We start from the raw sequence: 26,628 nt of genomic DNA, 5'->3' as shown, positions 1-26,628 counted from the left end.
AGTGGCAGCCACAAAGCATTGCCAGAGCAAGATCAGTTGACTTTGTTAGTGCTTCTTTCAAATGCATGGAAGAGTGATCTATACAGGCTAAGCTACACTGTTGGAAGGCATGTTATTGATTTGGAGCATGCTTGTCATTTTTTTCCTTGCAGAATGTTACTGTTTCCATGACCTCTGTTTCTGGACATTTGCTGGCTCTGGATTTTACTGGATCACTGAAAAATTGGTTAGTATAAACACACTTTTAGCATTTGTGAAGTATTTCAATTTTCCATATTAGTATGTTCACTGTGGTGGAAGAAAACTAAGTAACATATCAACTATCCAAAATCGGAGACTGTGCACTGGCGAACACTGTTTTTATTTATAACACTTAGATGAAGATCCAGCACCCTATGCACCACACAGCATCCAGTGGTGGTTTTCAATAGGTTTGTAGAATAAGAGATGTTTGAAAAGTTAGTGGCCCAATTCATTTGTGAGCTCTTTCTCTTGGTGTTTGTGGAGTTGGAGATATGGGTCTCCGGAAATTGATTCAAGAGGAATTAGCTTTTCAATGATTTTGCACATCGCTGAGGCAGGTAATCACCAAAAAGAATGGCAGTAGACATATGTTCTGTTAATCTAATGTAAATGTAAATGTAAATCTACCTCGACACTGGCACTTGGCATTCTTAAAATGTTGAAGGATCACATGGGTAAGGAATCAAGCCTCACCGTCACCTGCCTGAAATGTGACCCGCTATATTGACAGGAAGACTAGTTGCTAACAGCGTGCAGTACACTGTCCACTGATATTGATTTTGTGTGTGTAGTCTTTGATATGACAGGTGAATTCTGTTTTCATTGCTTATCCATCTTCAGAGGACTGGAAATTTAATAAAAATACTTTTCGTAAAAATAAATGTAAAACTGAAATGGTATGGGAAAGGGTTCAAACCGCAAGTGTCAGTTTTGTAAAAAAAATAATAATAATAATAATAATAATAATGTGCAGGAAGTGAACTCTCTTACAGGGTGACTGGTGTGCATGGGTCCTCTTTTGCATGAATAGCCTGTTGCTGCTAGTGTATAGGCTCAGTGTGATCTCAACAGCTCCCTGTGTGTGTTGTGTTGAGAGTGGCCAACATGAAGTGCTACCCTTTGTTTTTTTTAGAATGAGGTTAGTTACATCTTTCAGTTACCTTGATATTCAGAATTCATGAGTAGATATAAATCAATGTATATTACATATTTTAGTTAAATATATTTAGACAACAGTCCTTATAAACATCACACATTTGATTTTTACGTAGCATAAAACATTAAGAACACTAATATCTTAAAAACAGCATTGACAAATATGACCATAAAAAAACAAATATAACAATCAATGATGAAATAAATCGGGCCTAATCTTTCATGCAAGCATTGACAGGGGTGTGGAATTTATTAAAATATCTACTTGTTCATGGGACAGGTTGCTTCTCAAATCTACGTGTCCTGTAAAAAGATCTACTTGTCCCTTTGGTGCCATGTAGTGTGGCGCCAAATTATAGCAGCAATCTCATTATGTAAGAGCTCTGATAATAGCCTCTCTGATTATGCCAGGGCTACTACCATAGTAGGGCTTGAATACTTGCAGTTTCAATCCCTACTGTAGCAATTTCCTTATTTTTCCACCTTTCTGCAGATCTGCATACTGGGGCGGGAGGAAGCAGTAAGCAATAGTTCCAGGGCTGGAATGCCTTTGAGTCTGCAAACCTACTAACCTGCATGTTTTAAAGATTTTCACCAGCTTCTCTCTAATATTTTCCCATAATAAGAAAGGGTGGACATTTACTCCTGACAATGGCAGGATTAGAACTTCTTCCAGGGTTGGGAAGAAAGTGGCTGGAGGGAAAATGAACTTGCAAATGCTCAATAGATTTTCACATGAGCAAATCTACACATGCGTATTTACCCGTGCTAAAATACAGTTCACAAATATTTTATAGGGGTACCACATATACCATGGGTGCACTTTTGTGACTTTCTTTAAGAATTTGGGGCCACATGTAGGTAGGTTCAGATTTGTGACCCCCAAATTGCGAGTCGCAAATCCGAATGTAGGATGGTGTCCCTGACACCATCTGTGATTCGCAAGGGCTTTGCAAATGCACACCTCATGAATAATCATGAGGTGGGTCGCATTTTGCGACCCCCTTGCGAATGGCGGCCTCACAGGGATGGTGGCCTGCTGGAGACAGCAGACCACCATGTCTGTGACTGCTTTTCAATAAAGCAGTTTTTTGTAATGCAGCCCGTTTTCCTTAAAGGAAAACGAGATGCATTACAAAAACGAAAAATGAAACGTTTTCGTTTCATTTTTTCAGAGCAGGCAGTGGTCCGCAGGACCACTGCCTGCTCTGAAAAAATGTTTACAGTGACATTCACAATGGGGAAGGGGTCCCAGGGGGACCCCTTCCCTTTTGTGAAAGTGTTAGCACCCATTTGAAATGGGTGCAAACTGCGATTGGTTTGCGCCCGCATTCGCAAAACAATCCTACGTTGCACTGCGAGTCGCAATTAGGAAGGGAACACCCCTTCCTAATTGCGAGTCGCAAACCTGTTTTGCGATTCGGTAACCAGGTTACCGAATCGCAAAACTGGGTTTGTGCATCGCAATGTGCTTTTTGCACGTCGCAAACAGCGAAAGTCGCTGTTTGCGACATGCAAAAAGCTACTTACATGTGGGTCTTGGTCCCTAATTAGGTCTGGTGTCAACAAAGACATTTTGTTTTTATTAAACTTCTATTTCTCTCTCTTTCGGCTGGCTTTACTGTGAGTGATCGCATTCTTCTCTTCCACAAGGAGCATATTGGCACACAAAGTAGTTTTGTTCAGTGTCAGGAACTACAGTGGCAATCAGTGAGGTAACGAAACTGGAGGGTGCCCCTTTGCAAAGAACATGGAGGAGCCCCCTCTCCAGACTCACTCAGGGCAGGTGCTGTGCTGAAGGGGCCCCCTGGAGGGCGGCTGCGGGGCCTTTGTTATGCCACTGGTGGCAACATGTGCTTTTAGAGTTCAAAAACGTTTTGGGGGGTTTTTGCCAGTGTTTGTTACAATGTTGAGGGCCTGGTAGCTCCCACAACAATAAAGTGTTACAAAAGCCATGTCAAAACAAGACACGCATTGATGAAGCTAAAAGACTTATAAAAATATGTCAGATCAGTTGGCTTTGTCAGTGTTTGTTTATTTTCATGCTTCCCATAATCGTGTTGAAAATGGTTACACTGATTTTCCATTAGAAATATTTTTGGGAAATACTAGCATGCATCAAAACATTTTACTAAATGACACTTCATTTGCATATAATCGGAGAGCATTCTGGGAGCATTATACCTAGCCTCATAGCCTAAACTTTTCAAACATGTGTATACACGTTTTTTTTTGTTTTTGTACTGGAACCAACGTCAGTAGTGAAGTGTGACCTTAAAACATTTGTTTACAGCACTCACCCTAATAGTGAAGGTTTTCAAATAATGAACCATAAATACAAGTTCGAACAGCATTATCTTTTGGAAACACATTACCTCAACTGCAGAGAGTTCCACTCTCTGTAAACAGGCAGCCAAAGGGTTTGTGCTGCAGGGGGTTGGGCCTACTTGTCCCAAGGACAAAGTAAACATAAAAACTTGTTGCCCTTGACCCCAAACAAGATGTCCCAGGCGCGATAGGAATTCCACATCCCTGATTGAGAAATAATACATAATCTGTTGCTATTATTACTGCACTTAGTGCAATTAAAAAAATAAATGCAGCAGCAATTGAATGACGATTATTTTAATAAAGGGTTAAAATATTTTACAATTCATGTGTTAAAAGCAGGATATTGCAATATAGTCTGCAGAAGAGCATTTTGAGCAATGACATTTTGCTAAAAGGATTGCTTTAGCCTCAGTGTTTGGTTTTTGTTGAGCTCTCGGTCTAAAGAGCAGAATTACAAGCTCTAAATTGGGGCTAGGGACAGATATCAAATAGGATTATGTTCCAAAGGTAAGGTCCAGTTTGCACTAACGTTCATAATTTTACTATTAATGTCTGTTAAGCCGGCGTTAAATGACAGTACGTCAGCTGTTGTGCTTTATCTAGAATTCCTCCTCCGAATAAGATGAGTAACTATATTCTTCTCAGCTCTGTATGGATTACTAATGCCCGTTGTGAGTGTTAGGAATTGTCTTGCGCTAGACCAGTTCCCTTTCTGAGCCTCAGCACCCAGCTCCTGGTGGGTGGATATCTAGGAAAAACACACATGCTAACAGGCTCTTTCTGCGAACTCACTGAAAGAGATTTTGAAGTTGCCTCCCCTCCAAAACGTTATGGAAAGACTTTTCAAAACTTTATGGAAAGACTTGGGGTAGTGGGAGGGATATGCTGAGCACAGGGGGTGGGGCTTATGAGATAATTTCAGGGACACCTTTTCAGTAGCTCATAATGCACATTAAATATGAGACATATAAAGGAGCAAACACATAAAAACTGAAGTAGACAAAAACATGACTCCCATTATTTGAGGTCTTTTGAGCCCCTCACACTCTTGGGTCCCAATGCAGCTGCACCTTCTGCACTGATAGCTACGGACCTGAATAGCACCACGTCTGGCCATCACTCCGATGTTGAAAGAGATTGTCTGTCCCTCTCAGAAAAAAAAAGAGCTCCCACGTGTTGCCCTCCTCTTTGCAGCAAGGGTGTCCTCATCCCTAAAGCTCTCCCCATGTCTCTGTTGTAAAGTAAATCCATCATAATTGTGAGCCTAGCATTGAGCCCTTCAGTCTTCTGGGTACCAGTGCTACTTCGTCTGCTTCTGTAATGAGTTACTGCCTTGCGAAGCGGGAAGTCTCTTCAGCCCCTTGTTAAAACCATCTCCCCATCCTCCTTCCTACCATCTGTCTGAAGCCTGCATCTAAGATGCATCCTCTGCTCCAATTTCTTTTCTTTTTTTATTTATTTGACATTTTACAAACAAAATCAGCCAAAGTGAACAAACCAGTACAGCATACTGTGGTACTGCAACAAGATACAGGTAAAGTTGGCTAAGCAGTGGGGATCTCCCGGACACAAATAAGTTTCACAAAAATTACCACCATACAATAATACCATATTACTTTACAAATCGGGCATGCAACATCAAAAGTGCAAAGATTCAGCAAAAACACACATCTCCATTGGGAGGGACCAGTACAGTGCCACAGATGAAACCCTTCTATTCAATCTGGATCCAGTTGTAGCAAGTATGATCGAAACGGATCCCAAAAATCTTGTGGGCGGGCCAGCGTTGGAGGTGTTCTTGTATATAAACCTGACCATTCTTTGCGTCATGTCATGTCATGTCTTTCAGCCAGCCACGAAACATCAGGGCAAGTTTTCTGCCCCATCTCATCACTCTGTGTTTCCCCAAAAGTAGAGCTAGATCAGTGAGTTTCCGGTATGTTTTTGGGATCTCATTGACATACCCTAGCAACACTACCATGGGGGTGAGTTGATACGCACGATCAGTCATTTTGAATAATGCTGACAAAATTTGAGACCAAAATTTGGCTACCGCAGGGCATGTCCATGCTAAATGTAGAAAAGTCACCTCCGGCATACCACATCCAATACATTTAGTGCCAACATCAGCATAGTATCGGGCAAGGTCTACAGGAAAAAGGAACACACTATGCAGATATTTGTAATGAATTAATCTGAACCTACTATTGGAGGATACCACCTTAGTTTGTTTACAACAGAAACACCATTGCACATCAGTTATGTCCTGCCCCAGATCACCCTCCCATGCCCGGCGTGTACTATGGAGGTCCAGAACCAAGTAGCCCATTACTGCATTGTATAATTGAGATACAAGTTTAGAGGTCTGTGGGTTAGTGAGGAGAATGGTCAGAAATTACCATTTTAGGGGTTCTTCTGGAAACATAGAAAAAAGACATTTGGCTTCATGCGCAAGTTTATCATAAGTGAGCACATCTCTCATAGTGGCCAGGGAGTCCTCCACATATTCCTGACAGGTTTTAAATTTATTGGCATCAAATAAATCTCCCAGTGTAAGAAGATGTGTCTTCCGCTGACTGCAAGACCCCAGAAGGGGTGTCCAACTGCAACCCATGATAATGCATAATGGGCATGTATTTGGAGTGAATTAAAGAAACATTGCACAAGGTGACTAGCCTATTCCAGGCCCAAATGGTGCAGCGCACTGTATGAATTTCTTGTTTTGGGTGAAAAGTTGAACGAAAGGGACCGCCAGGAGAGGGGGGGGGCTCATCAATCACCTTTCGATGACCACGTGGTGGGCATATCTGCTGCTATGGAACCAGTGATGAATGTATTGTATTTGTGCTACTAAATAGTAAACTTCGAAGTTAGGGACTGTGAACCCACCCTTCTGGTATGTAAATTGTAAAGTATGTCAACTTATACGAGGCTGTCTGCCCGCCCACGCTAACATGATGCTGGTGGGCACACAAGGCTTTGTTTAAGGGCGCTGGGATATTCTGGAATAAGTAGAGCAGCTTGTGAAGGATAATCATTTTCATCAGGATCACTCTATCCGCCAACGAGAGTATAAGGTTTATTCATTTAGCAATGCGTGATGGTAGAGTCTCCAAATAAGTCCCATAGTTTGCCCTTGTAGAAATATCTGTGTGGTAGAGAATGCTCAAATATCTGACCTGGCCCCTCTGCCACTGTAATTGAAATGGGTTATCGGGTTTAGTGGCGGCAGTTTATCTGAAGTCCAAACCAGCCACCAAAATGTATTCTCTTGTATAATGGGGTTTAAGTTACCAACCGGATTTCTATTCACCACAGTCCTCGAAAAATCATAAAAAGTTTACTAGACCTGCAGGTCAAGTAGCTTGAATGATCTACTCGACCTAACTATAATGTACTTGACCCGGAAACAGGTCTCAAATTGTGTGATCCTAGGCAAATATTGTATTTTACAGTCGCCTTTTTCTTCATTCTCACATGAGTGCTCCTTTAAATATGTGAGTTCAGCATTTCTGCTGTAAAAAAAAAAAAAAAAAAAAAAACTCTTTTGTTTGATTAAATACACTAAATGTTTGCTCCATGTATAATAAATCTAGCCATGTATAGGGTACACATGATCCATGCGTGACTTGCCTCTTAGTTTATGAATAGCTTTGCCATCCGGGCAGGAGTGTTTCTCAGTTTGTTTAAAAACGTTTAATATATTACTAAAGCATGGTGTGATAGCGGACTGTCATTTACAGACAGTAAATTTGCAAGAAATCTCCAAAAAGCTTCACACTAACTTGCAGCTTTCCTAATAAAACTATGTAGTGTATTAACAATAATCTATGAAAATTGGGTTTCAGAAAACATTTATCATTTGCACTTCACCAAGTAAAGTGTTCTGACTTTTTTCATCCTATTAAAATATTTTGTTATCGCACAGAAGTACAAAAAATGGTCTTTCACAGCTACTGAAATATATTTCAAAATGTTTGTAAAGTTGACTTAGTTCTATAAATGTTGAGCGTTAGGAAAAACCTGATACCAAAAGCTTTTCATTTCACATAGGTCAAACAGTTCACCTTACAAAATCCTGGAACTCTTCAGTCACAAGGAAAAGTATTTGCATTGCAAGAAGACAAACTGTCTTTTGACCTCTGTCTCTGAACACAGAGAAAATGTGACAAAAATAAGATTTAAAGGCTTCTTAATTGCTAATTCAGTTTCTGACTGAACAGAACACCTCTTCTTTGTGAACTCGCCAGAAGGGTCGAGTGGAATCTAAAAATAGCTCGACCTCATAAAATAAAACTCAACATAGCGAGTAGATTTTTCAAGCCCTGCACCACCCTCGTGTCATGGGCATACATGGATAGCAATGTGTAGTGGAACCTCATGTTTACCCCCTGTTTATGTTGGGATAAGGTGCAAGCCATCGATTCTACAGCAAGGGTGAAAAGAAGGGGCGATATGAGGCATCGCTGTCGTGTCCCCTGACCAATCTCAAAAGACTCAGACAAGCCGCCATTCAAACTCAATCTAGCAGATGGAACCATATATAACAACTGCACCTATTTCACAAATTACCCGTCCAGTCCCCTTCTAGTGAGCACCGTAAGTAGGAAGGGCCACTCAGCAGCCTTAGCGGCATCTAAAAATGTCACAATAACCGGCAACTCAGGCTCTAGCTGGTGGGTAAGAGCAAATAGGGAGGGAAGAATATCTGCTGTGGAGTGGCCCTCTATGAAACCAGAGTGATCCGGGCGTGTCAGGTTTTGCATCAATGGCAGCAAACGGTTTTCCAGTAGTTTGGTCAGTATCCTACTGTCCACATTTATGTGAGAGAGGAGGCGGTATGAATCACATTTATGCAGGGCTTGTTGGCTTAAGGAGCGTGATTGTTAGATTACCTCATTGTCAGGGGGGAGTGTGCCCGCCTGGAACGCCTTGGTATATACATTGAGTAATATAGGTGCCAGTTAGTCAGCATAGGTTTTATAAAACTCTACTGGGAGTCTGTCACTCCCAGGTGCTTTCCCATTTGTAAATTGTACAATAACCTGTTGAATTTTGATAACTGTTAGGGGTTAGCAGAGCACCTTACGGTGTGTCTGATCTACCCATGCCAGAGTAACTCGCTGTAAATACGTTTCCACATCTTCTAGAGTAGCCTGAGTGCAAGATGTGTACAGCCTTCGGTCGAAGGCTACAAATTCCTGCATTATTTCCTCAGGTGCGTGCTGAGACTGCCCATCGGGAATGTCAAGCATGTGAATATAGTTAGCTGACCAATGGGATTTGAGTACCATGGCAAGTGTGTACCCTGACCTGTCTCCTTCTCCGTATTTCCTAGCCTGTGTGTATCGCTTAGGAACTTCGCCCCTCTATTCGCCTCTTCACAGAACTCTATCACAAGTGTTTTCATTGGGTTTAATAGGTGTTGATCTTTAGTGTCAACAAATGGAGCTCCAGGCTACGGAGTCCTTTTTCTAGCCTTGTAAGTCTTCCTCTGATGGATTTAATGATGCCATGTTCTTTAGCGATGTCCCATTCCGCCCCCCAACCAATACCCACCTCTAATGCCTCCCAAAAAATTGCTACTGTGGGAACAGAACCTTTGTTTGAAGTGATATAACAGAGAGGATTTCTTCCCTAAATACTGCATCAAGCAGCATCTTGGGCTGGAGTAGGACTACCGAGGATTGATCAGATAAAGTTCTAGGTAGGTTCCTCATGTCTCAGGTCCACCCCACTACATCTCGTGAACCCACCCAGAAGTCGAGCCACAAGGAGGTGTCATGCACTGAAGAATGAAACATGTATTCCTGGGCCATGGCATGTAATTTATGCCAAATATCTAACATATCAAACTCTGCCATATTGTCTAAAAATGCAGCACGAGCCCTGGTCAGGCGTCGCTCATGACCGTCAGAGCATTCTAGGTCTGTATTTAGGACTAGGTTCTTGTCCTCCTTCTTCCCCCCTCCCCAGATAATGGTACTAGGGTCTACTCTTAAGAATTATTGGACAATCAACGTTAGGACTATGTGTTGAGCAGTGCAACCTGTGTGTTTATGATATGTCCTTGGAGTATTAAATACCCCCCATTCAGATCCGCTATTACCTGGACATGAAAGAATGGCGCCCGCTTATAAATGATAATGCCACCCCTTGGAGCAGGACGCATAAAAAGCAAAGTATTGGTAGGGGCCCCATGAATTGGGTAAAGTCGGCCCTCTCCCCGACAGTAGGTGTGTTTCTTACAAATAAATGATACCTACATCCTGGCGATCAAGATAAGCAAGGACCTGGCTGCATTTACGACGGTTATTTAAACCCTGGATAGTCCATGTGATGAACATCAATGCAAGTCCCTCACAGTAAGTTGCATCGCCCATCGAGAGGCATAGGTGCTACTAATGAACAAAGACGTGCCTGAATGCTTAGCCATTTGCCACAATGAGTCACACACTTAAAAACAGAACAAACATTCCCACACCACTCTACCCTCCCACACTAGGGCCCAATCTCCCAGTGAACCAAAATAATTGGAATAAGCTGTTCGACTAAGAAAGCACAAACTGAAATGAATTGCGAGTAGCACGATAGATAACATGGCCAAAAGCCGGGTGCGGCCAGAGAACTGTTGAGGTAGACACAACCTGCCAAATGGTGATGACTTCAGAATTCGAGAGGTGGATCTCGGTGGATATCATCATAAAACCACAATGAACAAACCATTGCAGAATAGCATGTTACATAAACTCTATAGCTCAAATCAGGTCTGTGGCCCAAGGTAATAAAACTGTGGCTCCATTACTGTTCAAGAGACTAACACATCTAGCCTGAGACCTCGTGGAAATATAATAACCAATTATTCAACTTTGTACAGAGATTAAGCATCATCGGCATGTTCACGCGGAGAGGATGGGACCTGCGGCAGTGGATGTTTCTGCAGGAAGGAGTGTGCTGCCAAAGAATCTGCAAAGATCTTTGGTTTGCCCTTCCATGAGAAGCACAATCTCGCTAGATAAAGCATGGCATCCGTAATTCCCCGCCCCTGCAGTTTATTTTTGACAGGGTGAAACTTTCAACGGGCATCTTACAGAGATTGTGTAAAGTCAGTGAAGAATGTTAGGTGCATTCCTTCGTGACAGATTTCCCTTGCCTCCTGTGGCAGGCAGATCACTTGATCTGTCTCTGTAGTTGAGGAACTTCACAATATTTGGCCTGGGAGAAGTACCTGGAATCGTCTGAGGAGTTAAGGACCTATGCGTCCTCTCAGTGACAAAGGATTGGGGGAATTTCGAAGTGCAAAACAGCCTGAGGAGCAAATTTTTGATATAGTCTTCTGTGTGTCCCATCAGTGTGGTTTCTGGGATATCTAATATGCGTACATTGTTTTTCCTAGATCTGGCTTCCAAATCTTCATTTTTGAGTTGATCTTTGCGAAAATTCAATTTCATCTCTTCCATAAATTTTGCTTGCGCCATATGTACGTCTTCGACATCTGAGATGCACAGTTCAGAATCATTTAGGTATGTTTGATGTTTATCTATTCTGTCTTTCATATTGTTCCATGCGCCTAGTGAGAGGGTGTAACTTGCAATCAATAGCGGCAAGGCTGGTGCGCATTTCAAGGAGAATGGACTTTAGACCTTCAGCGGGAGGGGAAGCATCCTCCCTTACACCCTCTCCCGCAGGGAACTGAGCAGTTGGCGGTGCTACTTAGCACAATTTTTTTTTTAAATCAAATGTGAGGGGGTGTTGCTTGGCGCATCGGTCTTGCCCAGCACGTCATGTAAACATTGCAGTTATATACAGCAAATCGGAACTAGATGGAGCGATGACTTCACTGAATGGTGTTAGAAGATATACAGTGGTAAGGCCCTGCCTATGAATATGACGTTGCTGCTCTGTGCACCATTTCATAGTTCTATTAATATCATGCAGGGTAGGACTAATAATGTGCCATGCAAGAGGGGTGCAGTAATGTAAGCAGTTTGTAAGTAATCAGGGTAGGCATATGTGCAGGCAACATTTATTCACTCCTACTTACTGGGCACTGTGTTCTGGCATTACCGTAACGCCTGCCTTCTCTGGCTGCTCTCTTCCTGAGGTGGGAGAGCCTCCTCCATGCTGCCGCAGGAAACCGGGAGCTGAATGGTGGTAGGCCACGGCTAGGCCTTTGCCACAAGGAGGTGCTGGTGCGCTCCCCGGATGTACTCTGACGAGCATCAGCAGGGGGCCTCCCAGGATACAAAGTCAGTAGCACAATGTCATTAGCACCCGCCGCCACTCCAGTCCTGAACGGGGGCGGGCACTGTGACAGGAGCCCGGGATCTAAGAAGGCCTGGCAACACAGTCCCGACATGGGTAGTTTTCCTCCAGGGCCTGGGTGTCAGGCACTGCAGCTGGATTTATTCATCGCCACCACAGTTTTTGATGCTGGCTTACCCCGGCTAGTCAATACCACGGGCTCAGCCGGGGTGGCAATCAGAATAGATGCTCCGACTGGCAGAGCTCAGTTAAGACACTGCCATCTTGGAGCAGTGTTATGCCACGCCCCCTCGCCTCTGCTCCAGTTTCCCGTGCTCTTGAACCATTGAGCCAATGCTAAAAATAATACTGGCAAAGCAAGGGCGCAACCCCAGATCAAGAAAGGAGGCGAGAAGGGTTCTCTGCTTCCCCCTCCTGTTGCTTGTGATATAGGGCCTGATTACAACTTTGGAGGACGGTGTTAAACCGTCCCAAAAGTGGTGGATATACCTCCTACCGTATTACGAGTTCCATAGGATATAATGGACTCGTAATACGGTAGGTGGTATATCCTCCACTTTTGGGACGGTTTAACACCGTCCTCCAAAGTTGTAATCAGGCCCATAGTCGTCAATTCGTAAAAGGAAAATGGCTTAACTCCCCAGACCACCACCACCACCTGTTTGTGCTAGTAGCATATCCATTATATGGCCCTTTTGGCCTCCCTCTTCCACCCTCTCAAACCACATGAAAAGACACACTGTATGTAAAAAATAAAAATAAAAAAAAAGGCTGAAGTTGCCAGGGTATATGAGGAGTAAGGTGCCCATGTGTTTTTCATTTTACCAAAAAGTTCACTATGTTTTGTTAAAAACAAAACAAATCCTTGATTTGTAAATAGGGACCTTGAGGTATGTGAAAGTGAAAGGAGAATATCTAAAGTGATTCAATTTAGGGAGCCACTTGAAGCCTCAGGATGACAAAGACTTATTACTTTTTAGAGGTAATGTGAGGACGCTGAGCTATGGAAAGTTTCCTTTTATAGGATGTATAAAAATGCCTGCAATATGTACAGTAGGGTTAGCTATTACAAATATGTATTCTTAAAGCACTTGTTTTGCGATATGCAGACCCACTGGAATTATGCAATTATGCAGCCACAACATTTTTGCATAATCACGGATTTGGCGCATTTGCCACATAATCCACAACCTGCTGCATAATATGCAGATTTTAACAAAAAATTGTGTTTTGAAATACAACGGATCAAAAGTTACTAAAAACGTAGTGATGTATTTGCAGATAGTGGGGGGACCCTTCGCAAAGATTAACTGGTCATCTTTCAGTTGCTTATTTCTGTATTTGGCTATTCAGTTGATGCCAATGAGGTAAAATCTTTGCTCAGACAGCACTACTGTGTGAAACAAGTTTCAGAATAATTAAATAATACAAAAATAAAATGTGCCGCCTCATTTACCTTTTCTTGCTGCATAATTTAGTAAACCCTGTTGCATAATTTGGTGTTGCCCTCCTGCATAATTCCAATGGCCGTGATCATAAAAACTAAATCATTGTGTGGCAATGCCTCAATGCAGAGTAAAATGCAAGTTGAATTAATAAGCTTATTAGGTGAATTTTACTTCACAAGTAGTAACAGAAGAAACGGAGCGCAATATGTAAGGTGATCATTTTTGGTGGGAGCTAAAGCTTGAGTCCAACCCTTTCGTTCTAGGAAACGTTTTGTTGACCCAACAGTGCTTGAGAATAAACAGTTATCTTTTTTTTTTTTTTAAACTGTTTTCTGTGCTTTCCAGAGGCCCTCCATGTTGTTGCCACGTTGTCATATGCAATGTAGCAGCCATCTTTAAAATATCAAGAACAAAGTTTTCTTTACTTTTAGCTTGGCTGGTCTCCACTATTGGCTTTACGAATGGCGAAACATTTTAACGGCGTTTGGCATTAGTAACTTTAATAGCGGCAGCCACAAAGCATTGCCAGAGCAAGATCTGTTGACTTTGCTAGTGCATCTTTCAAATGCATGGGAATGTGATCCATACAGACTAAGCTACATTGTTGGAAGGCTTGATATTTATTTGGAGCATGCTTGTCATGTTTTTCCTTGCAGAATGTTACTGTTGCCATGATCTCTGTTTTTGGACGTTTGCTGGTTGTGGAATTTACTTGATCATTACATGCCTTACATACTAGCATGTAACAGTGCTTTCTTTTACATGCTGGAACCTCATAGCATCATACAAACCCCTGTCACTTTCCTGTGCTGCACCAACCAGGATTCAATTCTGTGACTCTGGTCTTACATACAGAAATCTGCAGCGATCACATTAACCAATTGCCATTTCATTATGTGAAAGAGTGCATTTTCAACCTATTAGTTTAATTTGCATTTATTTTACATTTAAGGTGTTCTCATCATTTTAAATGCCATTACTGTGAAACTGAAAATACATAAAATACTTCGAGAATATTCTGTAGTTTTTAGCCATGGGTTTGTTACTGCCAACACATGGCTCAGGATCACAGTTGCATTATTTAGTATGCACTTAAGCCTTCATGTAAATGAAGGTGGCGTGAAAATGTGAAAAAATAGACAAAGTTGCGTTCCCAGTCCATCTTCATTTTACTTACTGAGGCATTTGCGCTCCCCTGGGTACATTCCCCCGCCCACCTTATTTAAAGACTTCTGGTCTAGGGTAAGTAAGGAGTGATCTGCCAATATCTAATATTTACCTTGCATATATATTTTACAAATAAATCCCATTTGGGAATGCCCTGTCTTGCCAGTGTTGTTTCAATGTTCATGGTGATGTTTTTAGATGACTTTCTTCTGGAGAACACCATTGTTTTACCAGTGTAGTATTTGTTAATCAGTGATGCAGGGGTTATTATTTGGTTGCCTTCTAGTGATACCTCGTTTTTAGGGACACTTAGTTTATGTCTTGCTCTACATAGAACTTGAAGTGTGGTCTATGTTCTCTATGTTATTCTCTTTGAAGCCCAATAATGTTTTCAACTTGTTTTCTCTCATAGTGAAAATTGCGGCTTGCATACTGTAGTCCGTTCTGGTGGCATGTCCTTTTCTTGTCAGTGCTTGTCATAGCTAGTTGCATGTTATAGTTCTTCTAGCAAGATTGCCTTGGGACAGAGCTGTTTTGTACAATCAGCTGAACAAGCTCTTCTATCTGTTCTGCCTGCCCTTGGTCTTCCTTCGTGTGAATACTGGGGTGATGAGAGATATAGTCTGCTAGATTGTTGACTTCAGGTCAATACTGTATGTGACATCGTATTGTTGAATTTGCAGCTCCACTTTTCTAATTGTGGACATGGATGAGGTGCTATTGTTAGAAACAGGGTTTAACGGCATATGGTCTGTGACCATTATGAAATGGTGGCCATAGAGCTACAGGTGAAAATATTGTCAGCCCCATTTATTGGCGAGGGTCCTTCAGGTTGTGAGTAGTCAATCTCAGTTTTTGCAAGCGCTTGTCTAGCAAGAGTGTTGGGCCCCCATTTTGTCTGATTCGTAGTCCGCAAATTGTACAGCCACAGGCTACCGGGAACAGGCTTTGACCACTTGTAACGCAGCTTTGTTGATCAGTCAATCAATCAGGAATTTGTAAAGCGCACTACTCACCCGTGAGGTTCTCGAGGCGCTGAGGAGAGGAGGGTGGGGAAGGGTCTGCTACTGCTTGAACAGACAGGTCTTGAGAAGTTTCCTGAAGGTAAGGAGGTCTTTGGTCTGGTGCTGGAGGGTGGGAAGAGTGTTCCACATTTTGGTTGTGAGTTGCGAGAATGATCTACCGCCGGTTGTAGTTCTGTGGATGCGTGGGACGGTTGCGAGGGTGAGGTCGGGGAGTGGAGATGCTGGGTTGGGTATAGAAGGAGAGCCGTCTGAGGTATTCTGGTCCGGTGTTGTGCAGTGCTCTGTGAGCATGGGTGAGGAGTTTGAAGGTGATTCTCTTGTTGACTGGGAACCAGTGCAGGTTTCTCAGGTGGTCTGTGATGTGGCAGTGGTGGGGGATGTCCAGTGTGAGGTGTGCGGAGGCGTTCTGGATGTGTTGCAGCCTCTTCTGGAAATTGGTTTTGGTTCCTGCGTAGAGAGCATTGCTGTAGTCCAGTTTGTTGCTTACGAGAGCTTGGGTGACTGTTCTTCTTGTTTCGTGGGTATCCATTTGTAGATCTTTCAGAGCATGCAGAGGGGGTTGAAGCAGGAGGAGGAGATGGTGTTGACTTGCTGGGTCATGGATAATGAGGAGTCCAAGATGAATCCTAGGTTGCGTGAGTGGACGGTGGGAGTCGGAGCGGCTCTGAGAGTGGGAGGCCACCAGGAGTCATCCCATGCGGAGGGGGTGGAGCCGAAGATGAGGACTTCCGTCTTGTCAGAATTGAGTTTGAGGCAGCTGCTCTTCATCCATTCGGCAATGGCCTTCATTCCTTTGTGGAGGTAGGTCTTGGCGGAGTCCTTGGTGAGGGAGAAGATCAGCTGGATGTTGTCGGCGTATGAGATGATGTTGAGGTTGTTGGATCGGGCGATGTTAGCGAGCGGGGCCATGTAGACGTTGAAGAGGGTCGGGCTGAGGGGCGAACCCTGGGGTACGCCACAGATGATTTCGGTGGCCTACGAGCGGAATGGGGGGAGGCAGACTCTCTGGGTTCTGCTGGTGAGATACGAGGTGGCCCAGTCCAGGGCTCTGTCGCAGATTCCTGCATTGCTGAGGCGTGAGCGTAGGGTGTGGTGGCAGACGATGTTGAACGCGGCCGGGAGGTCCAGGAGGATGAGGGCTGCGGTTTCGCCGTTGTCCAGTATGGTTCTGATGTTATCGGTGGAGGCGATGAGGGCGGTTTCGGGACTGTGGGTGCTGCGGAATCTGGATTGGGAAGGGTCCAAGGTGCAGTTCTCCTCGAGGAAGCTGATTAGTTGTCTTTTGACAGCCTTCTCAATGACTTTTGCTGGGAAGGGGAGCAGGGAGATAGGCCGGAAGTTCTTGAGGTCCTTTGGGTCCACCTTGGGTTTTTTGAGGATGGCGTTGACTCTGGCATGTTTCCAGCTCTCTGGGAAGGTGGCGGACTCGAAGGAGCTGTTGATGATCTTCTGTAGTTGGGGTGCGATGACGGAGCTTGCTGTGTTGAGGCTATGGTGAGGACAGGGGTCAGATAGAGAGCCGGAGTGGATGGTGTTCATGATTTCGATTGTGTCGTTGACGGGGGTCCAGGAAAGCAGGAGGTTGGTCAGAGGTGAATCTGTGGTGTTGGTAGTTGCCGGGGGGGGGGGGTGTCTGGGTGCTGAAGCTGTCGTGGATGTCTGCAATTTTGCGGTGGAAGTAGGAGGCTAGGGAGTCGCAGAGTTCTTGGGATGGTGGGATGTCGATGGCGTTGGAGCTGAGTTGGAGAGTTCCTTCACAGCGTTGAAGAGCTACTTGTGGCTGTGTTCGTTGTTGTTGATTCGGTCTTTGAAGGCGGTTCTCTTGGCTCATTTGTGGGGACTGAAGTACTCCAAGACAGTTTCTTGTTGCAGAGTGTCACTTGTGGTTTGGCATGAATATTCCTTGTTCATCTTACCAGGATCACTTGACGTTGCTTCTGGTGGGTTCTTTTAGCAGTTCAGTCAAGATGGCTGGATATGGTATGTACCACCTGAAGGGTTTGGACATTTCTATTAAATTACATACTGCCTTGAAGATCTGTGAGCTTTATCAGGGGGGTGGAAGTTAATAAAATATCTGCTTGTTCATGGGACAGGTTGCTTCTTAAATCTACTTGTCCTGTAAAAACATCTACTTGACCCTTTGGTGCCATGTAGTGCGGTGACAATAAAAGCCTCTCTCATTATGCCAGGGTTACTACTATACTTTGAATACTTGCAATTTAAGTCCCTACTTTAGCAATTTCTTTATTTTGCCACCTTTCTGCAGATCTGCATACTTGGGCTAGGAGGAAGCAGTAAGCAATAGTTCCACGGCTGGAATGCCTTTGATTCTGAAAACCTACTAACTTGCTTGTTTAAAGGATTTTCACCAGCTCTTCTCTAATCTTTTCTCATAATAAGAAAGGTTAGAAATTTACTCCTTACAGTGGCAGAAGTAGAGCTTCTTCCAGGGTTGGGAAAAAAGTGGTTGGAGGGAAAGTGAACTCGTAAACGCTCAATAGATTTTCACGTCAGCAAATCTAAACATGCATATTTGCTTGTGCTAAAATACAGTTCACAGATATTTTCTGGGACTACGATTTCCTGATCTACTCTGTAAGTTCTTGTGAATTCATGAAAGCCACTAATTCAAAGACATCTGACATGGGTGCACTTGTGACTTTCTTTAAGAATTCGGTCCCTAGTTAGGTCTGGCGTTAACAAAGACAGTTTGTTTTTATTAAACTTTTATTTCTCTCTCTATTGGCTGGCTTTACTGTGATTGATTGCATTCTACTCTTCCACAAGGACGATATTGGCACACCAAGTAGTTTGGTTCAGTGCCAGGACCTACTGTCATTCATTGGCGTAACTAAACTGGAGGGGTCCCCCCTGCAAAGAACATGGAGGCCCCCCTCCAGACTCACTCATGGCAGGTATTGTGCCGAGGGGGGCCCCATGGACCGGGGATCCGGGGCCTTTGTTACGCCACTGGTGACAATGTGTACTTTTTGAGACCACAAAGTTTTTTTGTTTTTTTTCTTTTTGCTCGTGTTCGTTACAGTGGTGAGGGCCTGGCAGCTCCCACAGCAATAAAGTGTTATAAAAGCCATGTCAAAATAAGACACGCATTGACAAAACCAAAACACCAGGGGCGGCTCCTCCATGAGGGTGGAGGAGCGTCACCCTCCCCGCCGGCAGGTTCAAAACCTTTACAAGAAAACGATGATAAACAGTGTTTGTTATTGTTTCCTTGTAAAATGGTGGGGCCATGGGACTGACGAGTGTGAGGGGAAACACTCCCCCTCAGAGTGCATGTGTGTTTGGCCAGCCCGAGACAGTTGCTGGGATGTAGAGAGCCTGCACAGGCTCCCACTCTGCCAGGGAGCGCCCTGGCTGGGTGCCCCCAGCCAATCCTGAAGCTGCTTTGAGCAGCATCAGGATTGGGTGCACGGCAGGGTGTGAGCCTGTGCCTGCCTCCAGCAGGTAGAGGAGTGGAGTGCGGTGCTGGACAGCGTAAAGGTACGTTTTTTTTTGTTGTTGTTTTTTTTAAATGTTATTAATATTTTCTCCCACCCGCCCTGCCCCTTTTAACACACGCAAGCCGCGACTGCAAAAGACTCACAAAAAATGTTGGATTGGTTGGCTTTGCCAGTACTTGTTTATTTTCATCCTTCCCATAATCTTATTGAAAATGGTTACACTGATTTTCCATTAGGATTTTTTTTTAAATACTAGCATGCATCAACACATTTTACTACATAACGCTTCAAAGAAATAGCACCTAAAGATTTGTAGTAACAAAACTTTTTTTTTTTCCTACTTGAATTTTTTCTGAACATTTTATTTTGAAAGCAAAGAATCATCTCTATTGCTTACAAGCTTCTGAAAAGATTTGCATTTAATCAGAGAGCCTTTTGGGAGCATGGTACTTAGCCTTATATTGTTAAACTTTTCAAACGTGTGTACACTTTTCTTTTTTCTGGAACCTCTGTCAGTATTGCAGTGCAACCTTAAAACATTTATTTACAGCGCTCACCCTTATAATTAAGGCTTTTCTTTAATGAACCATAAATACATATTCAAACAGCATTAACATATGGGCACCCATATTACCTCAACAACTACAAACCGTTCCCTTCTCTGTAAACTGGTAGCCAAGAGGTTTGTGCTGCAGGGAGTTGGGACTACTTGTCCCAAGGACAAAATAAACATGAAACCCTGTTGCCCTTGACCCCAAACAATATGTCCTGTGTATTGGTCGACAAGAATTCCACATCTCTGGCTTTATGATTAGCCAATAACTGCGTACATACACACTTTCACCGGTGAAGAAGTATCTGAAGAATTCCAACCTGTTTTGTAGAAAGGGAATTTTTCATTGCAGGGTCAGCCTGTTCTCTATAACACAGCTTTCAGGCACTTATGGTGTTTAGTGACTGGTGGCATAGATAACAATGTTCAGTTTGAGACATTTAATTTCATTGTTGCATGTGAATGTCCAATTTGACATGATTCTTCATACAAAATAATACATAACTTCCATGATTCTTAATACAGAATAATTGATAACAGCCCACAAGTGTTTTGTGAAATATAGATTCTTCGGGACTGTTGAGAAAAATACAAAAAAAGGACAGAAAACAAAAACAAACAAGAAAACCGAATATCTCATTAATTATGACTTTAGTAACTGTTGTAAAAATGCAATTAGCAATAATTAACATTGGAACAATTTTCTGTCTTTACATTGAACTGACATCACCCTATAGGGTCCACCAAATGGTTTGTGATATATTAAACTTTATATCACAGCTAAAACAAGGTGCATTAGAGGAAATCATATGTCTCCAAATTATTCATAATATACAAGGACTTTCTCCTTCATGTTAGAGTTCAGCAAAGTCTTTTGTGTGGTCCCTCAAGTCTCTAGTAGCTACTCAACATTTTCTTATCAATATTTAAAGAATTATTCAATACAGCCTAAATTATCGTAATTTTATTTTAAAGGTAATAAACTGTCTGGTTTTTCCTCTTATTCTCTTTGAGATATACTAGTAAATATAACATTTTATCTGCTCTAATCTCACTAGTACAAAAAGGTTTAATAGACAACATTACCATCCTGCTATTCATTAAAAACATTGCCCCAACATATGCTGTTGGGTAATATTGACCTTCAGTAATTTAAAATTTCAACCAAGTTAAATCTTTTATTCTGACATTCATATGATAGTGGTTTTCTGTAGACCCCCATCCTTAAACATGTTAACTTGACCTAAAATTCAATATTCAGCCTTTTCATTTTGTTACGACCACTTGACAGGAAACCATGCTACAGCGGATTTGTATTTGTATAGTGAGCAAAACAAAAAAATGAGTTGTGAAATGTGGCCAATCTAATTACTAGAAGCTGAGATTAATTCACCTGTTCCATTCAGCTTTTTTTTTTGTTTTCCCAGTGATACAACTTTGGCACTGAACCTTTCTCAGCTATTTTATCATCCATCTTTTAGGTGTTAATGATCTATTCCTGTGCTCAATGTGGCAAGTTGCTTACCAAAGCATTGTTCTACAACCATTTCACATGAACTTTGACCCTTGATGACATCCAAGAAAGTGCCATCAAGTGACGTATGAAGCTGTTCATATCATGGAAGGCGACATAATACAAAATACTCTACCATGTAAAAAAAATTCATCCGTATCTTAAGAATGTCACTGATAACAGTTGCAGACGGACTGCCCTAAGCCAAAGGCAAATTTCTGATAGATTAGTGGGTAGTGATTTAAAAGGCTGTAGGCAGCAATATAGGGGTAGCAGTTTCAAACCATAGCTTTCATTAAGTGACATTGCCATTTCCATGCGGGTGGGACTTTACTTTTTTTAATGACGCTTTACCTCTGTTCTGGCATGCAGTCTAGTTTTGGGAGAATGGGCTTTGCTAACAATTCAATACTAATTTTGTTTATGAAAACCTAAGTTTGCTACCAGTGAAAATCGTTGGCATTGCCAAGTGGTCTCTCCTTAACATACATGCAACACCAGTTGGCATTGCCATGATTTGTTTACAGCAACTAGTGTTGCTTACATGTGGCTCTGTTAGGTAGGTTAATCACAGCAGGTGACAAAAGCAACAATTAAGAGCAAGGCAACTGAGATTGGCAGGAAAACCCTCCAGTTTGGAGCAAGCAGTTGATCTGTGGGATATTGTGAACAAAGTTATCTCCAACAGACAGCTGGAGCAGTCTGAAGCAAGACTGCAAGAGGCTAAAGTCTTCTGACTAAATTATTAAATGGTGTATATGATACAATGGGTCACAGAGCTGTAGAAAAGAGATAGCTCATGTCACCGAAGCACAACAGTCATCTGTGTATATTAAACTCTTCAAGGAGTGTTAAAGATATGTTTTTGGCAATCAATCAAACTTAAGCTGACACTACCTTTGGGCTAGAGCATTATTTTGTGCAGAGCTAGTACCGCATGAGCTAAACATTGTTTACTTCTGAGGAGAAATGTTGTAATCTTTGGGATAGATTCTTTCATAGAATTGGAACAAGGCACATAGAAATGACTACAGGTCATGTGTTTTACCTACTACGTGTCAAAGTAAATATCTTTTTCATTTTACTTGCCATAACATTGCATCTCATACTTTGAAAAGAAAAATACACTTTAAACACCTGTGTTTTCTGCAAATAATCTATGTTGGCTAACCTTGATAGTTCAGTGTTGCTCGATATGTCCTTTACCAGGCGCAGCTGTAACCCAGTGTTTCTGTTTGAAGCTGAAGTGGAGAAATACTGTCCGGACAACTTTGTGGATATTAAGGTATGGAACCAGATAAGCTCAAGATTAAAGGTTTAATTCTGTTATGTTTATCATAGGGCATGCTTTAAAAACAAATATCAGAAATATTTGCCGAATTTGTTTTTCATAAGTGTTATTAAGTTTCATCTTGCTTTATTATAAATGTGTCCGAGGTTTTCCACATGAGGATTAGCGGTACTTTTGTGCTCCAAAAGAGAAAGCTGCACCATGTGATCTGGGACCCACATTATTATGTGATCTTCAATTAAACTATTACCTAAGAGCCAAAAAAAACAGGTGCGGGTGGTTATTTGGGTTTTCATCTTTGATTGGTTGTGGTCAAGCAGTACTGGAAATGACTGAATTTAGCATTAAAAATCTTCAACAGAGTAGCAACTAAGATTTCGAAATCACACTACCATATGGGCCCCTCATTATTAGTTATTATCACTTGTAGGTCCCTTTACATCGCTTCAGTTTTTTAGAAAAATATATTTTTATTAAGTTTCATAACAGATCTGAACAAAACAAAGTGTATAAGAACATAGTTGCTGGCAGGCTGAACGCAGAAACAAATCATTGATAAACAGAATTACAGAACATCCTGGAATAAAGGCACAGTGAGCAACAAGAATGACATCCATATACCCAGCAGCAGAAAGATACCACTGAACATAAAGAGCATAAGCGCCCGTAAGAGAGGAGCGTACAATACCTAAAAGCAGTTGGGCAAGGTCATCCTCCCAATATACTCAACATTCACACATCCAAGGATCTCCCATTCATAACAGGGGTGAATAAGCAAAGCAGGGGATCAAATGGAAGTAAAGGCCACTAAAGAGAGGCAGTCGGGCCTTGACTCACCTCATCATTGTCAGAGGCCAACGCAGAGTCTCCAGAAGGGGTAGTCATCTACAGTTACTCAGCCCCCACATTCCACACGTGGGCAAGCCAACAGAATGGCAGCCCATGTAGGTAGTATCTGTACTCTTGGAACCCCCCTGGCCTCATCGCGGCGGATAGCCTCCCACTCTGTTAATTCCAACGACCAGGAAACTTCGGGACCCTGACCTTACTTCCAGCTCATGGTCGATTGCTTGTGAGCCAGGATCAAAGCCCGATCCAGAAACTATCTGTTACCTTTCTAGCTGCCGAATTAGTGGCGGCCTAGTAAGCAGTGTGAGGGCCTCGGAGGAAAGTCGCTGTCTGTGCCCCCCTGCATCACCTGGACGACAATAGTCCAATAAGGTGTTAAACGTGGGCAAGACCAGACCTTGTGGAAAAAATCTGCATCTTCAGCAGAGCAGCGGGGACATACCGAAGTCGCAGCCGGGAACATAGTGTGAAATTATCTGGGGAAACAAGTAGGCCCGATGTAAGTAGAATAATTAAATAAGTTTAAAGCAGAAATTTTTAGACACTTTAGATCTAGTTTCTAGTACTTCCTTCAAGAGGGACCAGAGAAAGGCATGCCAAAATCCATCTCCGAACCTAACTGGTGGGTTGTGAGATCCTGCCACACCCCCTCCAACAAAGCCCTATAAAGCAATGCCCTATAGACCAGGAGTGCCTTAGTTTGGCCCGAGATAAGGAAGAGATGATGTTGCAGACTCATCAAGCCCCAGCACCTTACCCCTCACCATTTCCTTGATTTCTCCCAGAACCTCCTGTTGGGTAATTTCCCCACCTACTTGATCTGCCACCGCTGGCTCAGGGTATACCAGAGAAGCATTCACAACATAATTCAGCATTTCCCTGTCAGCAGCCGTCGACCCTGAGGAGTACAGCTCACAATAGTGCTGCAGAAACCCCATATTAATCACTTCTTGTTAGAATATGTTGCGCCACAAAGGATCACGTAACTGAAGCGTAGCGTGACCTCCCCCAATATCTCACAAAAGCTACGCCAGTATCCTGTCTGACTTATCCTGTTCTGCATGTGCCTTAACCGCATGCGTCTTACAATCAGAGTGGCGAAGGTGTTCCACGAGTCCAAGCAACTTCTCCCCCTCCTCCAACAGGCGTCTGCTACCAATCTGAGTCTCTTTCAACCCACCGGGAGCCCATCTAACACTGCCTCTTGCCACTGAATGTCTGAAAGGAGCGGAGTGCAAACTCCCACTCTGATAGAAATACAATACCACTGACTGGAGTACCACCTTCATTGCTTCCCATTCTATTCCCACTGACGAGGCCGAGCCAGCGTTACTGTTACTGAGAAATGCGCTCCCCTAGTAACACCCGGAAAGCCTGACCATCAAAGTGCCGGATCAGGTAGGAACATTAGACCTTGTTGAGTACCATTGGAACGTGCTGAGCACAGGAGCATGATCAGAATATGTTTTTAAGTATTCCAGCCCCACTGCTCGATCAGACTGCGCCCTAAACATATGAAGCTGGTCATGGCGAACCTCAAGATCATGTAGTCCAGAGTAAAAGAAGTACACATGAGCCGTCAGGTGACAGACCTTCCAACACTCTATCAGATCCCCCAGATGGGCCACTGCTGCCAGCATGCCTGTCGGCGCAACACGCAGAGGTGTATGTGACTGATCCAGACTTAAATCCTTTTAATTCACAATTAAAATCGCCCTCTTACCACCCTCCGATAGGGGACGAATCACAAGAGTAAAGGAACCAACCTGGTTAAGAAATACTGGCTGATCCACGTTCGGTGCGTAGAATTTTAAGAGGGTGACATCCCTACCATGAGAAGGCAGAATCAGAAGTAGCATTAAAGCTGGCCCACCAGCGTCTTGAAGGGTGTGGCCCTCGGCCTCCGTAAGGTGGATCTCCTGGAGAAACACAATATGGACCCCGTCGCTTAAAGTAGGACAACACATTATAGCTTTAGATGGCAAAGAAAAGCCCTGCACATTCTATGTAAGCAATTTAATATGCATAGCCATGACTGGTTGGCCAAGGAAAAAAAGAACTGCCCAGAGAACCCACTGGTAGAGGACCCACGTGGTACCAGGTGGGCCCGCTGTACCATACACACATCACCACATCCTCATACATACAGCTGCCGGCGACTAACAAACGCACAAGACACAAAACACCACCCCAACAGTTCCCCCACTACCACCCAAGGACTGAGACACACAAACATCCTGTCCAAACAACCCCACATACAGGCCCGAAATAGGAACCAACAAAGAGCATAAAGGCCAGCGACATCTGTAATGGTAGAATATACATAAGGAGGAAGCGGCCAGCAAGAGGTGGAAAACCAACATTCCAGGTAGACAGTATGGCATCAGAGTGCTAACTGTAAGCCCCCCTCTAACTCAGACTCCCCCAAACCCCTGAGATAGAAGCAAAGAAAAGGAACATTAGAAAGCAGCCAATAAACCATCCCCCCCTCACATTCGCTGATGAAGACAGTGCAGAACACCCTGATAGGCCACCAAAAGCTCCTCAAACTAAGTCTTCCACAGACCCAGGAGTGACCCCAGGCAGAATGTTTTGAAGTCCAGAAGTAATGGAGTTCTCCGAATCCGATTCAAAGAAGCTGCTTGCTAAAGAAGTGGGTCGCACAAGGTCCTTGCCAGATCCTAGCAAGGCAGCAGTTTCAACCACCCACGACTGTTCCAGCACGACCTGTGACCAGGAAGGGCACGTCGCTGAGAACATTACCGCTCAAGGTGCGAAGAGTGGCTAGGCCCGGATGTCTCAGGTCACACCATGCCCTTGTGGTAAAGTTCAATCCAGTCTCAGGCTGCACACAGATCTGTGAAAAAATGTACACTATCTTCAGACTAGACCTGCAGATGAGCAAGGAAGAGTAAAGAGTACAGCAGCCACAACTTGCTGAGTTTCTTCCTTATCGCCAGGAAGGATGCCCTCTGCGTTTGAACCTGAAGTGTAAAGTCAGGATACAAGGACACCTTGGCTTTGTCACCACAAATTGGACTGCTGCAGAAGATGATCCTGGTCTCGAAAATGTAGAAGACAGGCCACCACTGGACGTGGTGGAGCCGCAGGACGGGGCTCATGCGCTTGCACCCTGTGCATGCATTCCAAGACATAGAAGTTGGAGAGACCGTCGGGGGGGGCAACAGCCTCCTGGAGCTAGGCCTCAAAAGCCATAGAATGCTCAGGCAGCCGCGCAATGCGGTCATTATTACGCCTAGCCCGAACCTTCTGGTCATCTGAGCGGGTGGCTAAATGCAGAGTCTGCGCCTCAAGAGCTGTGAAGCGATGATCTGCCTATTGAACCGGAAGCATCAGTGGCTGCACTGTGGTCTCCAAGAGAGACCTTTTCTGAAACCTTCTGTAGTTCATCACGGATGAGACCCAGCTCCATTGAAAGTGAGTCAATTTTGCCCTCCACACATTTCCCCGATGTGTCTATGGTGGTCAGACGTTTAGTTCAAACTTGTTGTCCATATATGCTGTGTCTCTGCCGCCAGCGCC

General features: G+C 43.4%; 1 protein-coding gene across 2 annotated transcripts in view; it reads left to right on the top strand.

Annotated features, from left to right (window-relative positions):
* TOP3A (DNA topoisomerase III alpha) overlaps positions 1-26,628 on the top strand; it is a 226,817-nt gene that overhangs the window by 55,440 nt on the left and 144,749 nt on the right. For both annotated transcript variants that reach the window (XM_069210104.1, XM_069210105.1), the window contains exons 3-4: positions 153-226; positions 22,155-22,230. In XM_069210104.1, the coding sequence (XP_069066205.1) occupies positions 153-226; positions 22,155-22,230 (150 nt within the window). The remainder of the gene's footprint in view (positions 1-152; positions 227-22,154; positions 22,231-26,628) is intronic.

Source organism: Pleurodeles waltl, chromosome 10, assembly GCF_031143425.1.
Source record: "Pleurodeles waltl isolate 20211129_DDA chromosome 10, aPleWal1.hap1.20221129, whole genome shotgun sequence".
In the NCBI taxonomy this organism is placed as follows: Eukaryota; Metazoa; Chordata; class Amphibia; order Caudata; family Salamandridae; genus Pleurodeles; species Pleurodeles waltl.
This window is presented reverse-complemented; position numbering and strand designations above follow the sequence as displayed.